This window comes from Rutilus rutilus, assembly GCF_951802725.1.
Source record: "Rutilus rutilus genome assembly, chromosome: 4".
Taxonomy (NCBI): domain Eukaryota; kingdom Metazoa; phylum Chordata; class Actinopteri; order Cypriniformes; family Leuciscidae; genus Rutilus; species Rutilus rutilus.
The window spans coordinates 49,295,794-49,320,132 of NC_140212.1; the positions used below are offsets into that span (position 1 = coordinate 49,295,794).

General features: G+C 44.9%; 3 protein-coding genes across 3 annotated transcripts in view; 1 reads left to right on the plus strand and 2 right to left on the minus strand.

The window, feature by feature from the left end:
• LOC311288931 (uncharacterized protein) overlaps positions 1 to 987 on the minus strand; it is a 46,657-nt gene extending 45,670 nt beyond the window's left edge. The window contains exons 1-2 of the mRNA XM_084406613.1: positions 880 to 987; positions 515 to 620 (exon numbers count right to left, since the gene is read on the minus strand). Coding sequence (XP_084262739.1) covers positions 515 to 605 — 91 coding nt within the window. The 5' untranslated portion in view covers positions 606 to 620; positions 880 to 987. The remainder of the gene's footprint in view (positions 1 to 514; positions 621 to 879) is intronic.
• The window catches only part of LOC311289564 (uncharacterized protein), a 401,792-nt gene that overhangs the window by 293,913 nt on the left and 83,540 nt on the right, over positions 1 to 24,339 (minus strand). The gene's annotated exons all lie outside the window — the stretch shown is intronic.
• Positions 1 to 24,339, plus strand: part of LOC311289572 (period circadian protein homolog 3-like) — a 293,734-nt gene that overhangs the window by 124,040 nt on the left and 145,355 nt on the right. The window lies entirely within an intron of this gene.

Sequence of the window (24,339 nt, forward strand, 5' to 3'; positions counted from 1 at the left end):
CTCACTTTTCCCTTCAAAAAAAACAAAAAAAAACACACGTGTCCTGGACAAGCGTTATTGTCGAGCCCTGATATGTTTTCCTTGATTTGTTTTCCCTGAAGAGAATTACGTTGTTGAAAACGAAAGTAAAAGAGTCACGCACGTTCATTGCGTTTTACCGTAATGAGAGTTCCGTGTCTTTATTAAACTCAACACATTAAGTGCCATGTTTGTTTGCAAAATAATGTTTTTTTTTGTGCCACCCCAAAGTAACTACTGGCCCCTGCCTGGCCACCCCTATGAAGAATTCCTGGCTCCGCCACTGGTGCTAAGTATCTTTTTTAAAGTATACAGGGCATGTTTATTGAGTTAAATTTTATCTGTACAAAATGTAGGGGGCCCAGAAATGTCTCTATTAATGACTACTAATTTAATAGTTGAGTCCTTTATCTTAAATCTCTAAATTACCACATTGTTGATTCACATTTGAATGAAAAAGAGAGTAAAAAGTATTTTAGTAGGTACTGTACAGCACCTGGAATGAAGGTATCCTTGCGGCAGTCATACAGCATACCAGGATACAGAGGTCTTCCTAGAGCTGCCACTTCAATGGTCTGTGATCCCATGACTGCAGGAAATAACTATGAACAATGGGGACATTTATACATTTGAAGTTTAATAATGAATACTTTATCATTCTAAAATTATTTTTACTTGTTACTAATTTCATTAGTTTACTAATTGTTTTAACGTTCCTTAAAATTCAATTTAATCCAGTGTTTAAAAATTAAAAAACACATTAAGGCATAAATCCTTCCGGCTACATTTACATGCAACCAAATAATCCGTTAGTAATGGGATTGATGGCTCAATCTGACTGAAAAACCTTCATATACACACCTTAATCGATCCGATTGAGCTCGATCCAAATGAAATTTCGGTCGGATTGAAAGGGGAGGTTTATTCCTTTTCTAATTTATCGAGAGAAGATGTATAAACACGCAATCGTACTGAAAACCGAAACTGAAAGGACATGAACATGTGCATCTGCAATGACGTAAAATGGCGAAATGACGCGCGGAACGAGCTGATGTTGTTGTTAAATTTATATTAAAATTTAGTTATACTAAAATATCTCTATCGTCTGTGAAGTGAAGCAGAACAACATCTCACCTGTCCTTGTTTCAGACTCTCATCCACAGACGCTTTGTTTTGGCCGCGGAATGAGGTTTTTACTGTTTAAAAAATAAGCAGCACAGCATAATGATTCATGTGCTCGTCGTCTCCTCGTGACCAGAAATAGATATGAAGTCTGCTCTTTAAAACAAAGAAAAGAAGCAATGTAGCCTATGAGAATTTAATGTGCAAACAGCAGGGAACTCTTTAGAGACATTTGTGTTCCTAATGCATTTTGAGTCTTCCTGCAATACCCAGATAGCAAATAGTAATTGAAACGATGTTAAATCAACATCCCGCTGTCAACGATAAAGTAATTGAATCAACGTCGAACTCTGATGTTGATTCTTCATCATGTTGCACCCTCTATTATCATTGAAACAACGTTTAAATCATACCTAGAGATCAACAGAATTTCAATGGTATTTCGATTACAATGGATATTGAAACAATGTTGAAATCCCAGCTTATCAACAAAACTTCAATGGTGTTTTAGTATACCACAGGTTTAATCTGAAGGTCTGTAATTTTAATATAATATTAAAAACATTATTAGTAGGCTATAATCCTGCTTTATCGACAGCCAGGATGGGCTAGCAAAATATAGAAAATAGAAACTATACCTTTAGGCTATAACCTAGACTAGCACAAATGACACCCACGCATTCTTTAAAAATTAAACAATTTTTATTGTATTATTTCATTTTTTTTTCCTTTTAACGTGCTGACTCCTGCTGCGTCTGTCTTCCAGCTCCTCCCGCTCGGTCTGGGGCGTAGCGCAGCCACTTCTGTATGGCTTGCGCGAGGTCATAGTTGTTTGCCGTTGTAAGACGTTGAGTCAAGGCGTCTAGAATACAAGTAAAAGTATGATTTAGTCAATGATTTGTCAATGATTTGTTCAATCAAGCTGTCTTCAAGGATTGGGAGCAGAACATGGCACAAACACAGTACACATAGGAAAGTCAAATACACACACACTCTACACACACAGGGGTGGACGCAGCCACCCACACACGAAGGGTCACACACGGGGTAGAATTAAAAGGGTAATCACGCTACACTAAAACACATAAACAGTAAATAAGGCATAACACACACGAAACAACCCCAAAGTTCTCCCAGAATCCCAGCATGCATCAGCGTCAGAGCCGTAGTGCATAGGCACCGACGTTACAGTACATTTCAGTTTAACATTAGCCTATGCCTGTGAATGATATAGGCTAAACTTGATAACCTAGCCATGCAGCCTAGAAATGTAGAAAAAAAGTGTGTGTGTGCAGTGGCGTACCGCACATCTCTAAGGCCTCCCCGCAAAGAAGGCGACGGGGCCCCTCCCACCAGCAGCGATGCTATGCCTATCAGTGATGCGCGGGTCAATGTATAAACAACCCGCACCCGACCGACGTTTTAAACTAACCAGCCCGCAACTCGGACCGCAAAAAAAAGAAAAAGAAAATATTGTACCCGACCCGCTTCCTGACCCGCATTTTCTGAAAGTAGTAAATGCTCTTCGTTGCGTCGTTGGGAAAAAAAAGAATACAGCCTAGGCTATTCTAATTTTGTCAAGAATTATAAAAAATCGTCAATAAGCTCATAATTTGTAAATAGTCTAAATGTTTAGTTTTAACAACAATTTAAAAAAGCTGGCTATGTCTATTTTGATGTTTCTGTGCAAGTTCAGCAGACAGTGAGGTTCGGGTTTGTTCCGAGCTCGTGAGCGGAGAGCTGAACATATTCCGCTCCGCTCACTCATTCCGCAGGGTCGCTCGCTCAACCCAGAATGGCCTGCTGGTTCGAAAATATGTGGAATAAGGGCTGCCTCCGACTAATTATAATTTTTTCTAGTCGACTAGTAGTTGTTCATTTAAGCCATTCGTGGACAAATCCCCCCTTTATATTAATTTAATTAGCCTACTTAAATAGGCTATAGCCTATGGATAATAAGCGTTATGACCGCACACATAAAGCTTGCCACAAAGAACCGGTTAAAGTAACGATTATGAATGTGTCTAAATTAGCAAGGAGACATTTAATTGTTTAGTAATAAACTGGTGTTTTCTGTGTCGCTGCAAAGATGAAGTTGACAATTCGGACTCGCCATGAACGCCAGAGAGAAATGCACATTTCATTTGGATTACATAATCAGAGAGTAGCCTATTTATTTTGGTTTGAATATTTTCGTTTAAAAGTAGACAATTGATTGATAAAACATTGATCAAAATTAAGATACAATTTATACAAAACGAAAATCTTTTAAAAAGAGTTTTCAATAAAACAAAACATCGTCAAAATCATGTTTCACCAAAAACAGCGCCGTTGCTAGGAGGGCGCCAGCGCCTCTGCCTCTCAGCGCCTCTGCCTCGCGAGTGGATGATGAAGACGCCTAGCAATGATAGCCTATACATTAGTGGTAGTATACCTTTAGTTAAGTTATACCTTAAGAGTCTTCGTAGCGCGCTAATAGACAATATTTTCGGAAAATGCAGCCCAGGTATGATGCGTAATGGAGATTCCAAAGCGCAGATATGTCCATCCTATGCACCGAAACTTTTTACAATGCAACAAAATATTTAAAGAGCATCAAGCTATTAAAATCTATATTATGTATACGCACGCACAGATAATAACAGCTATATTAGTCAATATTTTTTTTATTAAGTTAAGCAGTGATTGGATAACGGTTTTTATTTTTTTATTTAACGTTTTTAATTTAAGGCCTACTCACAATTGGTCTGGCTTATCCAAAACTGGAATCCTGGCGCCGTGCCTGGTTGGTCGACCAGAATATCGAATATCATTAAAAATATTTTTGGATGACTCGTAACCGCGGGTGACCGCAGGCACCCGCTTATTTCGGATCAACCCGCGCATCACTGTAGGCTATAGTGTTAATGACAAGTCAAATGTAAGAGAAAATTGATTTTCCCTGATTGCTGTTTTAGAAAATTATTTAGCATTATTAAGAGTTTTTCACGTACTTTTTCAATCATTGCACTACCTTCACGCTTTGCGTGCCGTTTCTCCAGCATGACACGGCATTCTAAATTCATCTCAAATTCATTTGCCGCGTCTTGAGTTTTTCAAAGCAAAAACACGTTCTATCCTATGTGGTGTGTGAACGCCTTTTAGAAGGGCCTGGGCGGGGCCCTCCAAAGAGGCGGGGCCCCCACGCACCGCGGGGGCTGCGGGGGTGTCCGGTACGCCACTGATGGTTGCCAGATACTATTGAAAAGACCGGGTAGAAAACGTGTTCTTTTAACAGAAAAGCTCTGACTGGGGATTTAAAGTACTAAAATCTGGCAACCATAAACGCTCGTAAAAACAGTCAATGTGTTGTCGTCTCCTTTATTTGACTCAAACAAGTGGTTTTGGTCAAGTTTAAAATTGATTTAACACATTTCAGTCTCGTCTTTTTTCGTCAACGATAATGCATGTGTTGATATAGTCACAGTTATCGTTTAGTGACGTGGGTGTCGTCTCTCATCGTCTCGTCTTAGTCAGGGAAAAAAAGGTTGTCAATGAACATTTTTCGTCATAGTTTTCGTTAACGAAATTAACACTGCAGTGACAGACACCAGCTAGACTGGACCCAAGTCAGATAAGGTATGACTTCAATAAGAATTAACACTTTTTTAAGGTGAATAATTGATGAGTTAATATCTATCTATCTATCTATCTATCTATCTATCTATCACATTTTGAAAAGACACATATCTGTTCCACAGGAACCTTTAAGGAGCACAGACATCCCAAAAAAAACCTGGAAGTACAACAACGTCTGTAAATAAGAACTATGGACCATGCTGGCAAGGAGCAGACCCCTCACAAAAAAAAATCAGCAGCAAGACTACAACGGCCTCCACAGGTCCCAAAACGTAGCAAAATGACTGCTGTTCTCCATCCGTACCACTGGCTTAGCTCTGATGAGATAGATTTCGCATCATATTTGCTTGCAAGTGAGTACCCTCACATTCATGGCTTTCAGTCCAGTGTTTTATTTAGTGTTTTACATAATGGAGGGATTGTGGGTACTCCAAGCTGCCCATTTGTACAAATTTTACACACTGGCAACAACCACTGGGTAACTGCTAGCAACCTGTTTTGCCGGAACAATCAGGTTTGCATTTATGATAGTCTTTCGACAGTGCTGAGCAATAAAGACAAACCAATTTTGTCATGGTTACTTAGGCCAAAGGAAGACCAATTTACGGTTATTAATCCTGCTGTCCAACATCAGTCGAATGGTAGTAACTGTGGTTTGTTTGCAATTGCTTTTGCATTTGCATTGTGCTGCAACCTGAGGCCAGAAAACAGCCAGTTCTGCGAGGGCCGGTTGAGGACAGAACTTATAACTTCCTTCAGGGAAGGCCAAATCCATTTTAAAACAGAGCCAAGAGTTGGCGCTGCAAATTCAGGACAAACACATGTGAATGTGTACTGCATATGCAGGACTGCACACTGCAGTGAATGTTGAATGTTCTTTGTGCAAGGGGTGGTATCATCCTAACTGTGTGAAGATACCGCAAAATGCCATTACTGGGGATGATGACTGGAAGTGCCACAATTGTACTGGCTAAATCTAAAAAGAATGGACTTTTTCTTGAATTCAATTTAGGAAGTTAAATTACTCTATGGAAAGTATGTTTCATTTATCTTTATAGGACCCATGCAACAAATGTGTGAAATATCTTGTGGTTTCAGTTTAATTTAAATTATTATTACATTTTTTATTGTTTCACTACCATTTAAAATTGTCTATTTAAAGTAGCCATGTAAAGTGAAGATTTTATTGTATATATTTTTTTATTAGCAGGGTATAAGGAATATATGGCTTTTTTATTTATGTTTGTGCATGTGTGTGGTCTTTTGTGACAAGTTTCTAAAAGTTGATGTTGTTCATAAAACAAATGGCTCAAATAAACAAATTTTCTACTTATTAGAAATGAGGTCGTTATAGGCCTCTGAAGTCGAATAATGTGTCACATCTCCAAAATGCTACAGTAAAATGGTTAGATATGAGGTGTGTATACTGTATGGGACGTCCTGTGTTAAAGGACAAGTTCTGTATTTTACACTTGTGATAAGTAACTTTTTTACCTTAACTGAACAGCTTCGGAGTCATTGGAATGGTTATATTACTTATTTCGGGTTGAATGGTGGTCGTTTCGCCCCCCCCCCGGTGCCCGTGAGCGGAAAACACGCACTTGTGTCACGGGGTGACGAAGGCGGGAACCTTTTTTTTGAGAACGTGTTTCCCCCGGGGAGTGCTTCCGCGGTGACACCGGGACGGTTCCGGTTTCCCGCGTGAGTGTCATGGCGGCGGGCAGGGGCGGATCTACTGGGGTGGCACGGGGTGGCAGCTGCCACCCCTAGTAAAGGTCTTGCCACCCCAGCTGCCACCCCATTGATGTCAGCCAGGCCGGCTGAAAATAAGATGGCATTTACGGTAAAAACCTTTGTTTCCTGGGCGCCCCTAAACGCATCATCACTTGAGTAGAAAATACTTAACGTCCCTGATTCAAACGTGCAGAGCGGCGTTCGCTCAGTCTGGCTCACACACAGCGAGTCTGCTGCGGTGCGGTGGCCCTGCAACCCGACTCGGGAGACTGAGCTGCACCAGAGCCTCTGAAGGTGAAGTGAGTTTCCCCAGGTGCAGTTTAAACACACGTTTAACTTAAAGTTACTTTTGTATTGAATGTATTGTATGCTAAAGACGATTCAGCATCAGCAAAAACAGCGAGTCTATTACGTTAGCCAAAATCAGCGGTCAAATCGCTCCCTCGTGATTTGTAAGATAATAATAATAAAAAAATATATATAAAATATTGTTTGTGTTTACTGATGGTCGCCGTTACGTTAACACACCGTGTCAGTTAGGAGATCGATCATTTGATTAGCTAAGCAGTCCTATTAATTTCAGTTCCTCTCAGATATCACAGCAATGAAACCAGGTTACAACTGGGGAAATAACAAATACAATAGGATTAGTCTAAACATAGCCTAACTGGTGTGTGCATGTGATCTGTCTGATTTTATATTTGTTATTGAGGACAGAACTAAACATTTAAATGGTTACACTTAGATTTAGATTTTGGCTTCCAATGATTATAAAAAATAATATATTTGTGGTATAGCTGCATTCTGTCTAGCGCAACTTCCTTCCCTTCACAGCGGTGCGCTGTCATCTCCCTAAAACCCAAACATAACATCACAATTTGCATGATCGGTGATTGTTGTAAAATGTAGTCTATACTGTTGCCAAACTGCGGGACGCGTTTGATAATAAAAGGCTATTAAAAGTACCAAAATTGACGCAATAGACGCTGTTCCAAATGCGGCGCGCGCTCCAAAACACAGCGCAACGAGAAGTAGCGTATATTTTGGGCTTCGTGTGCACATCTAAACGATCAAATATGTCAAAATGGCTGTCTTGGAGATTCACTTAAACAGTTTATTCACTTAAATACAGTTTATGTCTTAAATGGGCGTTAATAGTTGGGAGAAAATATGATGCGTAATAATGATTAGATCTGCATTTGGTCTTAAAGAGGCAGCAGTCTAATAAACCTGCGGACGATTGCTCCATTAATGTGAATCAAACAACAAAAGGCAAAGAGAAAATCAGTCGCAGCTCTTGAATGAATAATTTTGGCTTTTATAACTTTAATCTATCTATGAATGCAGTGCTATTTTAAATCTGACTTTATTAGATGTCTTTTTAGCCCATATTACTCCTGAACAGTAATGTCAGTAGACATTACTGAAATTAAAGCACTGGGTATATAATTTGTATATTTGTTTAATTGTATACTTTTTTTGTTTGACCATATGTTTGTACTTTGTTTTTGGTGTCCTATGTCTTCTGAATATAAAACAGAAAACCCTGCACCCTTCTGCATAACATGCATGTTTTATTTGTTTTGTTAAAGCATTGCTTTTTCTTTTGCTATATATATTTATTTTACATTTCAAAATATAAAGCAATATTAATTGTGTTCTAAATAAGTGGGTGGTCAAAGGCAACAGGTAGGATTTAAAGTGTGACGTCCACGCATGTAGGCTAGATTCCCGGTGGGTCGCGTGCTTTTTGGGCCGATACATCTAATAGACGTTTTTTTTTTTAAAGGCCCATAAAACTCGTACATCTGTGGCACATTCGTTTTGTTTTGTTTTGCTTAATTGGCGACGCTGGGTTCGTGCCGTTGTTATGCATTGGCCAAAAAAAAAGTAAGCGTTAGGTTTTTTTGACATTATTAATTAAACACGTAGATCAGCGGCCCATTGGTTCTTTTATTGATTGACACTGGGCTTGCCCAATCACATCTTTAATGTGAAGTATAGAAATTAGTACAAAACTAATTATGAAAGTTTCCTTTATTTTTCAGTGCATTTGTTTTGCAATATATGGCGATTACTATCATGGGATTAATATTATAACTATTATTATGTAGGCTAGTAGTGTAATCTAGACTGTTACTGTTACTAAAAAAAGGTTTGAATTTTTCTTTGTTTAATTTGCACACTGAATATGGGTTGGAGCTTTTAATTTTGAACTCTCAAAGTGCACCAGATTGATGAATTCAACATTAAAAAGCACAAAATTTTCTTATGGGGGAGCATGCCCCCGAACCCCCCTAGAGGGGACAGAGGTACACTCAACAGGGAATTCATCACTGTGAAGTATAGTTCACAGATATTATGAAATTAAAATTTTGTACTGTCTGTTAACTATCACATTACAAGGCACAGTTATTTATTTCTTTTGTTGTTGTTGTTGTTGTTTTTTTGGGTGGGGGGGAGCAATTCATTTTTGCTGCATACCCCTCTGACACTGGGTGGTTGCGCCACTGAGTATCGGTAAGAGTAGTAATAGGCCTACCGTTAAAACCTTAACGATACCCATACCTATTGGCAGCAATGAATTACAAGTTATGGCCAATTTAACTGTGATTAAATTCAGTATACGTCTGCCATATGTTGCCACCCCTCAAAAATTCCTGCCCCCCTCTCGCCACCCCATAAATATTTTTCTAGATCCGCCCCTGGCGGCGGGCGAGGCTTGATGAGGAAAACTCGCGGCAGGTGTGAGAGGGGAGGATACAGGATGGTGATTGGGACATGGAGGAGGAAGGTGGCTGATAAAAGGACACTTTGGCAGTGAGGAAGGCGCGCAGGAGGGCTCGAGGAGAGGTGAGGCACGCAGCACGCGAGCGGCCGCGGCCACGGCGGGAGGCCGCGGGAGAGAGAGAAAGTGAGAGAGAGAAGACTTCGGCTGGATTGCGGGTGTAAGCCTTGGTTGCACCTCACAGCTGTCCAGTGAAGAACCTGCTAACGCTGTGAGTTACACGTATCATTCCTCTCTCTGCCTGAGTCCAGTGAAGAACCTGCTAACGCTGTGAGTTACATGTATCCGTTCTCTGCCTGAGTCCAGTGAAGAACCTGCTAACGCTGTCAGTTACACGTATCCATTTCTCTCTGCCTGAGTCCAGTGAAGAACCTGCTAACGCTGTGAGTTACATGTATCCATTCTCTGCCTGAGTCCAGTGAAGAACCTGCTAACGCTGTGAGTTACACGTATCCATTCCTCTCTCTGCCTGAGTCCAGTGAAGAACCTGCTAACGCTGTGAGTTACACGTATCCATTCCTCTCTCTGCCTGAGCCCAGTGAAGACTCTGCTAACGCTGTGAGTTACATGTATCCATTCTCTGCTTGAGTCCAGTGAAGAACCTGCTAACGCTGTGAGTTACATGTATCTTCCACTCTCTGCCTGAGGCTAGTGAAGAGCCGGCTAATGCTGGAGGGGCCTGTTGATGCTGAAAGAGCCCGTTAATGCTGGAAGAGCCTGAGGCTAGTGAAGAGCCGGCTAACGCTGGAAGGGCCTGCTGATACTGGAAGAGCCTGCTGATGCTAGAGCCGGCTAATGCCGGAAGGGCCTGCTAATGCTGGAAGAGCCTGTTAATGCTGGAAGAGCCTGAGGCTAGTGAAGAGCCGGCTGATGCTGGAAGAGCCGGCTGATGCTGGAAGAAGATTAGATTAGATTAGATTCAACTTTATTGTCATTACACAAGTACAGGTACAAGGCAACGAAATGCAGTTTAGGTCTAACCAGAAGTGCAATAGCAGCAAGTGCAGGATATACAGTGGTTCCATAAGTGCAGAACATGGATATGTACTGAATAAATATAGAGTTGAATACTATTATAAACAAAAATTTACAGATAGATTGTCCTATGAATATAATATACAGATAACTATTACTGTGAACAGAGTTTACAGCTAGATATGTACTGAATATAATAATATACAGATGGCTATTACTATAAACAGAATGTTTACAGATAGATATGTACTGAATATAATATACAGATGGCTGTTACTATAAACAGAATTTTACAGATAGATATGTACTATAAATATATATACAGATGGCTGTTACTATAAACAGAATGTGAGCATAATATACAGATGGCTATTACTATAAACAGAATTTAACAAATAGATATATGTATAAGTTAGGCTAATGAGCAGTATAACAATGGATTTAAAGTAGTGCAAATAAAGTTTGGACAGAAGCTATCCGAGTGAAAGTGCAGTGGAAAGTAATTGCATATTACAGTTAAGGTACGATATTGCAATGTATATATAAACAGTCGGTACTGTAAATAAACAGTCGGCAGTGCAAATTGAGCATATTCCAGTCAAGGTAGTAGTGCAAGATGCATATGTAAACAGTTGTTACTGTAATAACAGTCAGCAGTGCAAATGAACATTATAGTATTGCAAATAACAAAATGGAGGCAGGTGTGAGGAGGGAGAGGAGAGTCAATCAGTATATGAGGGGAGTGGGATCAATGAGGGTTAGAGTTTAATAAAGAGACAGCTCTGGGGAAAAAACTGTTCTTTAGTCTGCTGGTCCTGGTCCGGAGGCACCTGAAACGCCTGCCGGAGGGCAGGAGAGAAAACAGTCTGTGGGCTGGGTGAGAGGAGTCCTTAAGGATGCTGCGAGCTCGATGCAGACAGCGTTTCCTCTGGATGTGCTCGATGGCAGGTAGTGGAGTCCCAGTGATGCGCTGGGCGGTTTTCACCACCCGCTGCAGTGCCTTGCGCTCTGCAACAGAACAGCTCCCATACCACACTGTAGCACAGTTGGTCAGGATGCTTTCTATTGCACAGCGATAGAAGTTCACCAGGATAGTGGAGGAAAGCTGATTCTTCCTCAGTGTCCTCAGGAAGAAAAGGCGCTGGTGAGCCTTCTTGACCAGGCTGGAGGTGTTGGTTGTCCAGGTCATGTCCGCCGAGATGTGGATCCCCAGGAACTTGAAACTGGAGACACGCTCAACAGCCATTCCATTGATGTGGATGGTGTCGTGTGTGCCTCTTGACACTTTCCTGAAGTCCACGATGAGCTCCTTCGTTTTGGTGGTGTTGAGGAGCTGGTTATTTTCGGTGCACCATGTGGCCAGGTGCTTGATCTCCTCCCTATAGGCAGTCTCATCGTTGTTGCTGATGAGACCAATCACCGTAGTGTCGTCCGCAAACTTGACGATGGAATTAGATCCGTACACAGGCTTGCAGTCGGAGGTGAAGAGGGAGTAGAGGAACGGGCTTAGCACACAGCCCTGTGGTACACCAGTGTTGAGTGTGATGGATGTGGAGCAGTTGGAGCCTGATCGAACATTCTGGGGTCTGTTGGTCAAGAAGTCCAAAATCCAGTTGCACATGGAGGTGTTGAAGCCCAGGTCTCCAAGTTTGGCTATTAACTTAGTTGGGATGACAGTGTTGAATGCTGAGCTGAAGTCAACAAACAGCATGCGTGCATAAGTGTTCTTATTGTCCAGATGTGTGAGCACAGAGTGCAGTGCCATGGAGACTGCATCCTCTGTGCTCCTATTGCTACGGTAGGCAAACTGGTGTGAGTCCAATGTGGATGGTAGAGAGTCTTTTAGGTGTGCCAGGACCAGCCGCTCAAAGCACTTCATTACGATGGGTGTGAGTGCTACAGGGCGGTAGTCATTAAGGCACTTCGGGCTGGAGTGTTTTGGCACTGGCACAATGGAAGTGCATTTAAAGCATGTTGGTACAGCTGCTTGGGCAAGAGACAGGTTGAAAATGTCTGTAAAAACCCCAGCGAGCTGCTCCGCACATGCCCTGAGTACGCGTCCAGGGATGTTGTCTGGTCCAGCAGCCTTGTGCGCGCTGATCCTGCTCAGTGCATTGCAGACATCTGTGGAGGAGAGTGTGATCGGTGGGTGGTCAGCTGAGGATTTGAGCTTGGTGGCAGTTTCTCTGTTGTCTCTTTCAAAGCGAGCATAAAAGTCATTTAGCTCGTTCAGGAAGTTGACATCAGTGGCTGCGGGGGTGGAGTGAGAGGGTTTGTAGTCACTGATGGCCTGAATGCCCTGCCACATGCGCCGAGGGTCAGCGTTGGAAAAGTGTCCCTCTATCTTAAGCTTGTAGCAGTGCTTGGCCTCTTTGATGCCCCTTTTCAGATTTGCTCTGGATGTGCTATAGGCTTGTGCATCTCCTGATCTGAAGGCAGTATTGCGTGTCTTCAATAGGAGTCGCACTTCCCTGTTCATCCATGGCTTCTGATTTGGGTATGTGGTGATCTGCTTCTGGGTTGTAACACTGTCAATGGTGGTATTAATATAATCCAGTACAGAGGAGGTGTAGCAGTCAATGTCCGTGTGAGAGCCACTGGTGGCTTGAGAAGCAAACATACTCCAGTCTGTGTGTAGAAACCTTTCCTGGAGTGAGAAATCTGCCCCCGCAGGCCACAACCACGATTGATCAGAGGTGCATATTTGGGGGTGAGGAACAAAGAAAGGTGATCTGACTGTCCCAAGTGGGGGAGGGGTGTCGCGACGTAAGCTTCAGCCATGTTTGTGTAAACATGGTCTAAGGTTTTGTTTCCTCTGGTGTGACAGGAAACATGCTGGTGAAATTTCGGTAGCACTGACTTTAAGTTTGAATGATTAAAATCACCCGCAACAATAAACGCAGCTTCCGGGTGAACGGTCTGTTGTTTACTGATGGCTGCGTGAAGTTCTTTCATAGCAAACTTGGCATCAGCATCCGGGGGAATATAGGCTGCAGTTATAATAGTGGAAGTGAACTCCCGCGGTAGATAAAACGGTCTACATTTAACCATGAGAAACTCAAGGTTAGCTGAACAATGTCTCCCAACAATAGCAGAGTTTGTGCACCAAGCTTTGTTAATGTAAATGCACAATCCACCACCTCTGGTCTTACCGGAACCATCTAATGTTCTATCCGCCCGGAATGTATGGCGTCCCGCTAGCTCAATAGCGTTGTCCGGTATTCCGCTGTTTAACCATGTTTCCGTGAAAATTAGAACATTACAGTTCAAAAGTCTCTTGCTGTATGTGATGTTGAGTCGAATCTCCTCCATTTTGTTCAACAGCGACCGTACATTGGCAAGGAAAATGCTGGGTAAAGAGAGCCGGTGTGGTGTTAGCTTTAGCTTAGCTCTTAGTCCTCCGCGCTTCCCCCGCCTTTGTTTACGATCTCGCCGGCGCCTGCGAGCACTTCCGCCCGGCCGGGCAGAGTGCATAGCCTCGGGTGATCTGGCGATCTCAGGAAGGAGTCGAAGGTTGTCCATAAAACTGTCGGAAATTCGCAAACCAATATCCAAAAGCTCACCTTGGGTGTACGATGTTAAGGCACAACTGTTCTGGACGAACAGACCCGAAATGAGCAAGAAAAATACTGCTAAATTACAGAATCTGGAGAGACCGCGAGCCTCGCGATGTACTCGCGCCGCCATCTTGGATCTTTTTTTTTTTTTAAGAACCTGCTCCCGAAGGAAAGAGGATGCTGAAGGGACTTTATATTGTTTTTATTATTTAATAAAGAATATTTATTTTTAATTCTGTGTCTGCCTCCTTTGTGTCCACGGTCAGCTCCTCAGGGGCGGCACGCGGGCGGAGGGGTGGGCAGCCCGCTGGCGCTCCACCCCGACCTGTGACAAGTGGCGTAGTCGGCAGGATGCCGCCCTGAGTTGAGCGACCGTGGGCCGAGGGTATGGCGACCAGTTTTTTTTCTCTTTTTTTGTTTGTTTTTGCTTTGTCTTTTTTTTTTTCTTCTTTTTTTCCCCTCTTTTCTTCGGCGTCCCGCTCTAGGGACTAGAGCGGATTGGTGGGGGAGGATGTCACGGGGTGACGAGAGACAGGCGGAACCATTCTTCATGAGGATGTTTCCCTGCCGGAGTAGTTCCCGTGCGACACCTGGCTGGTTCCGGTTGCCCGTGAGCTATGTTCAGACGCGGGAATTAAATGAAGAAAGGTGTATCAGGTGCGCGATGAGAGGGTGGAGGTTGGTGATTGGGACATGTAGCAGGAAGGGGGCTTATAAAAGGACACTTTGGCGGTGAGGAAGGGGGGGCAGCACGTGAGCGGCCGTGGCCGCGGGAGAGAGAGGCACGAGCAGAGGGGGACACGACGAGAATGAGAGGTGAGACGCGCAGCACGTGAGCGGCCGTGGCCGCGGTCACGGGAGAGAGAGGACGAGAGAGACAGATGAGAGAGACAGATGAGAGAGCCAGAGAAAACTTCGGCTGGATTGCGGGCGGAAGCCTTGGTACACTGAGTCTGTTGAATTGCAGTTTTATTGTGGAAATGAGCACGAGTGAAACCTTACAGTGTGTGGTGGAAATGTGAGTGTGGGAATTATTTCTGCTGTTCACTCGCAATCACAGCTGTCCATTCCTCCCTCTGTCTGAGTCCAGTGAAGAGCCTGCTAATGCTTGAAGAGCCTGCTAATGCTGTGAGTTACACGTGTCTATTCCTCCCTCTGTCTGAGTCCAGTGAAGAACCTGCTAATGCTTGAAGAGCCTGCTAATGCTGTGAGTTACACGTGTCTATTCCTCCCTCTGTCTGAGTCCAGTGAAGAACCTGCTAATGCTGTGAGTTACATGTATTCATTCCTCTCTCTGCCTGAGTCCAGTGAAGAACTTGCTAATGCTGTGAGTTACACGTATCCATTTCTCTCTCTGCCTGAGTCCAGTGAAGACCCTGCTAACGCTGTGAGTTACATGTATTCATTCCTCTCTCTGCCTGAGTCCAGTGAAGACCCTGCTAACGCTGTGAGTTACACGTATCTATTCCTCTCTCTGCCTGAGTCCAGTGAAGACTCTGCTAACGCTGTGAGTTACATGTATCCATTCTCTGCTTGAGTCCAGTGAAGAATCTGCTAACGCTGTGAGTTACATGTATCTTCCACTCTCTGCCTGAGGCTAGTGAAGAGCCGGCTAATGCTGGAGAGGCCTGTTGATGCTGAAAGAGCCCGTTAATGCTGGAAGAGCCTGAGGCTAGTGAAGAGCCGGCTAATGCTGGAGAGGCCTGTTGATGCTGAAAGAGCCCGTTAATGCTGGAAGAGCATGAGGCTAATGAAGAGCCGGCTAACGCTGGAAGGGCCTGCTGATACTGGAAGAGCCTGCTGATGCTGAAAGAGCCCGTTAATGCTGGAAGAGCCCGTTAATGCTGGAAGAGCCTGAGGCTAGTGAAGAACCGGCTAATGCCGGAAGGGCCTGCTAATGCTGGAAGAGCCTGCTGATGCTGGAAGAGCCCGTTAATGCTGGAAGAGCCTGAGGCTAGTGAAGAGCCGGCTAATGCCGGAAGGGCCTGCTAATGCTGGAAGAGCCTGCTGATGCTGGAAGAGCCCGTTAATGCTGGAAGAGCCTGAGGCTAGTGAAGAACCGGCTAATGCCGGAAGGGCATGCTAATGCTGGAAGAGCCTGCTGATGCTGGAAGAGCCCGTTAATGCTGGAAGAGCCTGAGGCTAGTGAAGAGCCGGCTAATGCCGGAAGGGCCTGCTAATGCTGGAAGAGCCTGCTGATGCTGGAAGAGCCCGTTAATGCTGGAAGAGCCTGAGGCTAGTGAAGAGCCGGCTAATGCCGGAAGGGCCTGCTAATGCTGGAAGAGCCTGCTGATGCTGGAAGAGCCTGAGGCTAGTGAAGAGCCGGCTGATGCTGGAAGAGCCTGCTGATGCTGGAAGAACCTGCTCCCGAAGAAAAGAGGATGCGGAAGGGACTATATTGTTTTTATTATTTAATAAAGAATATTTATTTTTAATTCTGTGTCTGCCTCCTTTGTGTCCACGGTCAGCTCCTCAGGGGCGGAGGGGCGGGCGGAGGGGCGGGCGGAGGGGTGGGCGGCCCGTTGGCGCTCCACCCCGACCTGTGACAAGTGGAAGAGCCTGTTAATGCTGGAAGAGCCTGAGGCTAGTGAAGAGCCGGCTGATGCTGGAAGAGCCTGCTGATGCTGGAAGAACCTGCTCCCGAAGGAAAGAGGATGCTGAAGGGACTTTATATTGTTTTTATTATTTAATAAAGAATATTTATTTTTAATTCTGTGTCTGCCTCCTTTGTGTCCACGGTCAGCTCCTCAGGGGCGGCACGCGGGCGGAGGGGTGGGCGGCCCGTTGGCGCTCCACCCCGACCTGTGACAAGTGGCGTAGTCGGCAGGATGCCGCCCTGAGTTGAGCGACCGTGGGCCGAAGGTATGGCGACCAGTTTTTTTTTTTCCTTTTTTTTGTTGTTTGTTTTTGCTCTGTCTCTTTTTTTTTCTCTTTCTCTTTTTTTTCTTCGGCGGATTGGTGGGGGAGGATGTCACGGGGTGACGAAGGCGGGAACCTTTTTTTTGAGAACGTGTTTCCCCCGGGGAGTGCTTCCGCGGGGACACTGGGACGGTTCCGGTTTCCCGCGTGAGTGTCATGGCGGCGGGCAAGGCTTGATGAGGAAAACTCGCGGCAGGTGTGAGAGGGGAGGATACAGGATGGTGATTGGGACATGGAGGAGGAAGGTGGCTGATAAAAGGACACTTTGGCAGTGAGGAAGGCACGCAGGAGGGCTCGAGGAGAGGTGAGGCACGCAGCACGCGAGCGGCCACGGCCGCGGCGGGAGGCCGCGGGAGAGAGAGAAAGTGAGAGAGAGAAAGTGAGAAAGAGAAGACTTCGGCTGGATTGCGGGTGTAAGCCTTGGTTGCACCTCACAGCTGTCCAGTGAAGAACCTGCTAACGCTGTGAGTTACACGTATCATTCCTCTCTCTGACTGAGTCCAGTGAAGACTCTGCTAACGCTGTGAGTTACATGTATCCATTCTCTGCTTGAGTCCAGTGAAGAACCTGCTGACGCTGTGAGTTACATGTATCTTCCACTCTCTGCCTGAGGCTAGTGAAGAGCCGGCTAATGCTGGAGGGGCCTGTTGATGCTGAAAGAGCCCGTTAATGCTGGAAGAGCCTGAGGCTAGTGAAGAGCCGGCTAATGCCGGAAGGGCCTGCTAATGCTGGAAGAGCCTGCTGATGCTGGAAGAGCCTGTTAATGCTGGAAGAGCCTGAGGCTAGTGAAGAGCCGGCAAACGCTGGAAGGGCCTGCTGATGCTAGAGCCGGCTAATGCCGGAAGGGCCTGCTAATGCTGGAAGAGCCTGTTAATGCTGGAAGAGCCTGAGGCTAGTGAAGAGCCGGCTGATGCTGGAAGAGCCGGCTGATGCTGGAAGAACCTGCTCCCGAAGGAAAGAGGATGCTGAAGGGACTTTATATTGTTTTTATTATTTAATAAAGAATATTTATTTTTAATTCTGTGTCTGCCTCCTTTGTGTCCACGGTCAGCTCCTCAGGGGCGGCACGCGGGCGGAGGGGTGGGCGGCACGCGGGCGGAGGGGTGGGCGGCCCGCTGGCGCTCCACCCCGACCTGTGACACTTGCAACTTTGAGCCGCCGGGCCGCCGGCCACCGCATCAGGAAGTCTCGTGTGATATCAGGTCTCGCGATGTAAATAATTGCTTTACGGCCAAAAGAAATCTGCTAAAATGCTGTCATTATTGCGCTCCCTCACGCTGTTTGAACCCGAATGAAGAAGACGTTTTAAAGAATATCCCATCTGCTTTGATGTCGTTGATCTACTAGCCTCTGGTGTCTGAGAATCACCAACGAGTTTTTACAACAGTGTTGTCAAATATCTATTCTGAAGCTGTGGGGGGAGCTCTAGAGAGAAACCTGCAAGCAAAAAGCGAGAATACAGCAAAGAAATCCCGAAACTACTGAGCCCCGCTTTAAAGCCCCGTTTACAGATCGTTTCTGGTGAGAGTTTCAAGTCTTTGTAAACGAAAGTTTAATGCGTTTTAGGAAGGATTGTTCCAGTGCACCTATGCACCCATTCTGGAGGTTTTGGGGAAAGCGAAAGAAACCTAAAATTCTCGGGACAGCAGCATGTGTCCAAAATTTAATCTTAACCGTTCTATTTCAGGTCAGCAGCCATATCACCCTGTAGCCCAAGACTGGTTGCCCACTAAAGCTAAGCAGGGTTGAGCCTGGTTAGTACCTGGATGGGAGACCTTCTGAGAAAACCAGGTTGCTGCTGGAAGAGGTGTTAGTGAGGCCAGCAGGGGGTGCTCACCCTGTGGTCTGTGTGGGTCCTAACGCCCCAGTGTAGTGATGGGGACACTATACTGTCAATGAGCACCGTCCTTCGGATGAGACGTTAAACCGAGGTCCTGACTCTCTGTGGTCATTAAAAATCCCAGGATGTCCTTCGAAAAAGAGTAGGGGTGTAACCCCGGCATCCTGGCCAAATTTGCCCCTTGGCCTCTGTCCATCATGGCCTCCTAATCATCCCCATACACTGATTGGCTTCATCACTGTCTCCTCTCCACCAGTAAGCTGGTGTGTGGTGGGCGTTCTGGCGCAATATGGCTGCCGTCGCATCATCCAAGTGGATGCTGCACATTGGTGGTGGTTGAGGAGATTCCCCCCTTTCATGTAAAAGCGCTTTGAGTATGCCTACCTAGAAAAGCGCTATATAAATGTAATTAATTATTATAATTATTAAATTATTTCATCAGAAACGATCTGTAAACAGGGATTTAAGTGTAAAATACCGAACTTGTCCTTTAAAGGGGGGGTACAATGGTGTTTCATGTATTCAGAGTTGTTTACAGTGTTAAAGAGATGGATTCTCATGCTTAACATGGCCAAAGTTTTTAAAAAATATTTTGGACGAATAACGGAGAATTTCTGTGCCGAAAATCTTTCTTCCGGGGTTGGTACAAGTTTCGGCTGTTTTTTTTCCGACCGTGGATCTAATGACGTAGGCCAGAGTGGAACTCCTTATTTGAGCATTTCTCCCGGAAAAGCGCGCCCGCGCACACGTCGACCAGAGGAGAGCAAGACCGCGCACATCAACGCGCTTCAACAGGAAATCATCGGCAGCGCTGCATAGTGTCTCCAAAGTGTGTTTTTGGATGTGAGGGAAAGCTTACCATGTTCAGCTTCCCAAAGAACCCAGCGTTAGGAACAGTGGATGCAGATTGTTTTTCCGGGGCAAAAACGAGTTGTGTAGACTGTTTGTTCCCTGCATTTCGATGATGAATGTTTTATAAACAAAGCCCAGATCGATGGATTCTCTCTATGGCTCTTGCTTCGCCCACACGGCCCGCCTCCAGACGCTCGTTTTTTTCCGGAAAGACTCGGTACAGCCTATCTTTCTTTTATAAATATAATAAAACTAAAGACTTTTTGGAGATATGAAGGATGCAATACTACTCTATAGGTACTCAAGATTAACAGGAGATTGAGTGAAAATGAGCATTTCACCCCCCCTTTAATGATATACTGTGACTGATCAAATAAACTACAGCATCGAGAATATAACTCCCATGTCTTTTGCAGCATTTAAAATTTTAGTCATATAGTGTTATGCGAAAAAACGAAACAAAGAAATTATTGCTGACAGCACTTTTATTTTCAGAGACAGTTTTTTCTTTCACACAAAAACACAACAGTGAGTGTCTTTCAATGCTTTTAAACACTTGATTCCTTGTTCTTTGTCATATCACAAATGATGTGTATGAACACCGTGGTAAGCATTAGCCTCGATAGAGACGTAGATAGTAGTCGTGTCTCCTTCATTGCGTATTTTTATATTTTGAATCCCTCCACTGCATACTCTAACACCTTTTGCCTCGATCTGGAGGATATTGCGAGGTATTGCTCCAAAAAAGGTGACTGACACGCACGGGTATACCTCTTCCAGTCATGGCAATCTGTTGCGCTCGTGTTTGACCATTTGTTTGTCGGACATAGCAACAGTAACTAAGGGGGGCGGGGCTCAGCGAAAGGCTAATTATGTAAGTATCTGGATATTTGCCAAGGGGCGAGGGCTTCGATAACCTCTCTCTTTTTTGACCATACATGTGTTTGTGTCACGGGGTGACGTCAAGCGGAACTATTCTTTCCCATTGTTGTTTCCCTGTGGGAGCGAGTTTGACGTAACACCAGGCCAGTTCCGGGTCCTTCCGTGTAAACAGTCTGGCCGGGCTTAGTAATGAGGAAATGAGCGGGCGCTGGGTAATGAGCGGAGATTGAACCGCGGGAGATGTGGATTTGCGAGGGGGATTATAAAAGCACTGGTTAATGTGGAAACAGCGAAGCAGATTACGGTTGAGCAGATCACGGAGAAGCAGATCACGGAGAAGCAGATCACGGTCGAGCAGATCACGAGTCGAGCAGAACACGAGAGAGCAGATCGCACAGGACAGGGAAAGACTGCATGTTAGGAAGAAGGAGCTGGAAATCAGCGGTTTGGTTGAACTGTGTTACTTCATCAATCAGATAAGTGTTAATTCTTATCAGGAAGCCTAATGCCTGCAGTGCCCGTTATCCACCATAGTTTGGTGAAGCTGCCCTGGAGTCCATTGAAATCTGGTTTGAAGCCTCTAATGCTAGTTGTGTATTTATAGTATACTTCCCACACAGCCTTGGATGTACAGTTTCGTCAATTGAGAGGAGGGAGTCGGCTGGGACCGCGAGTGGAGACCTTATTCACTGTGAGTTGTTGTGAGTTGCAGTGCTTAATGCGAAGCGAACACGTGTGACCATTTGAAGTGATTGATTTACGCACTGGTGTGGATATTGTAATTTTGTGTCTGCCCGTGTCCCCAGTTGGCATACTCGTGGGTCTCGCCTGCCGAATTGAAATTAACTAACTGCTGTGTGTCGAGATGTATGCTGTTCAGGATTGCAGTTCCATCCTGTCTGAGTTGAAGAGGATCTGTTGAATATTCATGTAATGCTGTTCGACTCCCTGGCTCAAGGAGGAAGCATCATCTGCCTATTGAACTGTCCACATTGAAGAGGATCCCCGACGTGAGTACCTGATCATTGTCTGATTTGAAGAGGATTTGTTGAATACTCATGTATTGTTGTTTGACTCCATGACGTGAAGAGGAAGCATTATTTGTTTATTGAATGGTTCACACTGAAGAGGACTCCTGGCGTGAGTATCTGGTCCCTGTTGAACTTAAAAAGGGATTTGTACACTCATATTCGTTTGTTCTGTGAACATAGAGAAACTGCCCTCTGCCATCGCTGCCCTGTGGAAGAAGACCCGGTTGATAACTGCTGGATTCTGTATTCACCATTGTTGTTCTGCGAACACAGAGAAAACTGCCCTCCGCCATTGCATGCTGCCATACTGTTCTGTGAGAGACCCCTTCATCTGTCGCTGTATGCTGCCACCGCTGCCCTGTGAGGGATCCTATTATTCGTCGCTGCACCCCAACTGCTGTCGACCTGTGAAAGGAAGGTGACGTCTAGTCAGCGGGTGTTGTCCCGCGGAAAGAGAGAGCTCCCTGCCTGCTGCCACCCACCGAAAAGGGTCTTGGTCTCCTACCCAACCCCCTCGTCCTGTGAAAGAGGTGACACTCAGTTAACTGATGCTGTCCTGTGAGAAGAGTAACCCCTCCCGTTTGTTGGTCCGTTGCTAGTGCCTGCTCCATTACTTACCTCTGGCCGAAGAGGAACCGCTGTGAGAATCCTTATCAGTGTCTGCTCCATTACTTATCTCTGGCCGAAGAGGAACCGCTGTGAGAATCCTTATCAGTGTCTGCTCCATTACTTACCTGTTTAACAGCCATAAGTGAACATTGCATGCCTGGAATTTCCATGATGTTAATTGTCTTTTACCACGCACTGCTGTGCAATGCACACAATTGCGGCGACCAACTGTGGCAGCATCCCTGTCATCTGATGTCAGCTCAGCTCCTGGAACCGGTACATGGTCACTATTGGTCCGTTTTGGTGCGGTTTTCTGTGACACACCACAGAGCTCTGTTATAAGCTGCTCCATAAACTCTTTATGGGACAAGTTACCATGTAGCTCTTTGTGCACAATGAAAGAGTTGGTGGAAGCAATGTCCAAGAAGTGTAGAAAGATCTTTCTGTACCACTTCATGGTTTTGTGCTGTGTTGTGTAGTACTTTAACAGCTGGTCAGACGATCCACACCCCCCATGTGTTTGTTGTAGGCAGTCACAGGTGCAGGACATGGAAATGTCTTTGTCCTCCATGTATCTTGTGTTTTCACCCTCCTCTGTGCAGTGTCTCCTGTATAAGCAGGATGGATGGTAGAACAGACAGATACCTCTCGTGTGTCCATCCACTTCACAAATACAAGCGGTCCATCCCGAACCCACCTGATGGATCCTGTGGCAGATGTTTTAGAGTGTGAATTAGCTGCGTTCCGAGGGCAGTCCTTCCTGTTGTCCCTGTAAGTCCCACATGCACCAAACTTCATTGCAAACAAGTCTTTTAGGAGCTTTGGACTTGTATAAAAATTGTCCATGTACACATGGTACCCAGAGCCTAAAACTTTACAGTCTAAAAGAGATATTACAGCATCATATGACAGTCCATGCCCTGTGGAAAAGTTGTTCTTTCCTGTGTACACAGAAAAGTCCACAGTGTATCCATTCGATGAGTCTGCAAGAACAAACAACTTGAAACCCCATCTGGTTGGCTTGGCTTTCATGTACTGCGTCATACCTGTGTGTGCTTTGCATGCCACCATTCTTTCATCCACAGCTAAGTTTCTTTTAGGATGATAGATGGCTTTACAAGCATGACGGATAGTGTCCATGAGAGGCTTGACCCTGAAAAGACGGTCATGTTCACGTGTGCCCCTCTTTCTGTCATTATCCATAACTGCATCTGGGTGACTCATGTGCACATTCCATGAAATGGTGCGGTATCTGTCCCGGGACATAACTGTAGCTGGAAAGGGTACAGAGAAAACACTGCTTTGCCGCCAGTAGTCCCTGATGGAGCTCACCTTCACCATGGCCATGTAGAACAGCAGCCCAATGTAACGGTACATCTCACTGATGCTGACATCTGTCCATTTATATTTGCAGCCCTTTGCAGTTGCCTTGGCAGCCTGAGCATTGGTGTTGTGGCACAGAGTTGACACAGCACTTTCTGAAAAAAATGTGAGCATAGACTCATGGGCGAATGTGAGTCTACAGGGCTCAGTTGCGGTCCAGTTTCCCGTGCAGGACGGAAGCGCACAGTCTGTGGAACCATGTCAACATCAGTCTCTGTTTTCCATGCCAGAGTGGACTGCCTGTTGCTTGCCTGCTGGTTAGCCTTGGCTCTCTTCGGGACAGGTGCTTGGACATGTTCATTGTCACATCTGTAAAAAACAAAAACAAAAACATGTGAGCATACTGATAACACAATTAAATTAATTGTATTATCATTATCAATCACTAATGGCCACGGATAAAAAAAAGACAAAGATTTTGTAATTTCACACAAGAATAGGTATAGGCTACTTTTACATTATTATGATGTAAACACAATTAGGCTACATTTCATCTGTAAAATATTACGTCTATGCACTTACTCAGTATGATTCTCGATCGCACTGAGAACTGAACTGAACTGCGTGCCCCTCTGCGAGGTGCTGGAGAAGGAGAGCGTGATGCAGACACATTCCTAAAAAAACAACAACAACAAAATACAACTGTTAGCATACATTATCCAAAGTAAACTGATGAGCAATTTATGGTTATGGATGCACAATGTCTGTTGATGGCCCATAGGATGGAGAAATATCTATTTATGAGCCATAGACCATTGATCGGGGGGCGGGTGCGAAGCATAGATCACCTAAACTATTTACCATGTGAATAGCACCGGGGGCGGGGCGGCCTCATACTAGAGATAATGAGGCAGAAGGAAAAAACGGTACCTCTCCTTGCTTTCAAACGGATTACATGAGTTGAAAACATTTTGTTTTTTATATTAATTACTTCACTTAAAAGAAGAGAATTCAAGCTTCATAAAGACATCTCACGTGTCTGTGTGAGAAGTATTCGCTGAGTTACAGTTC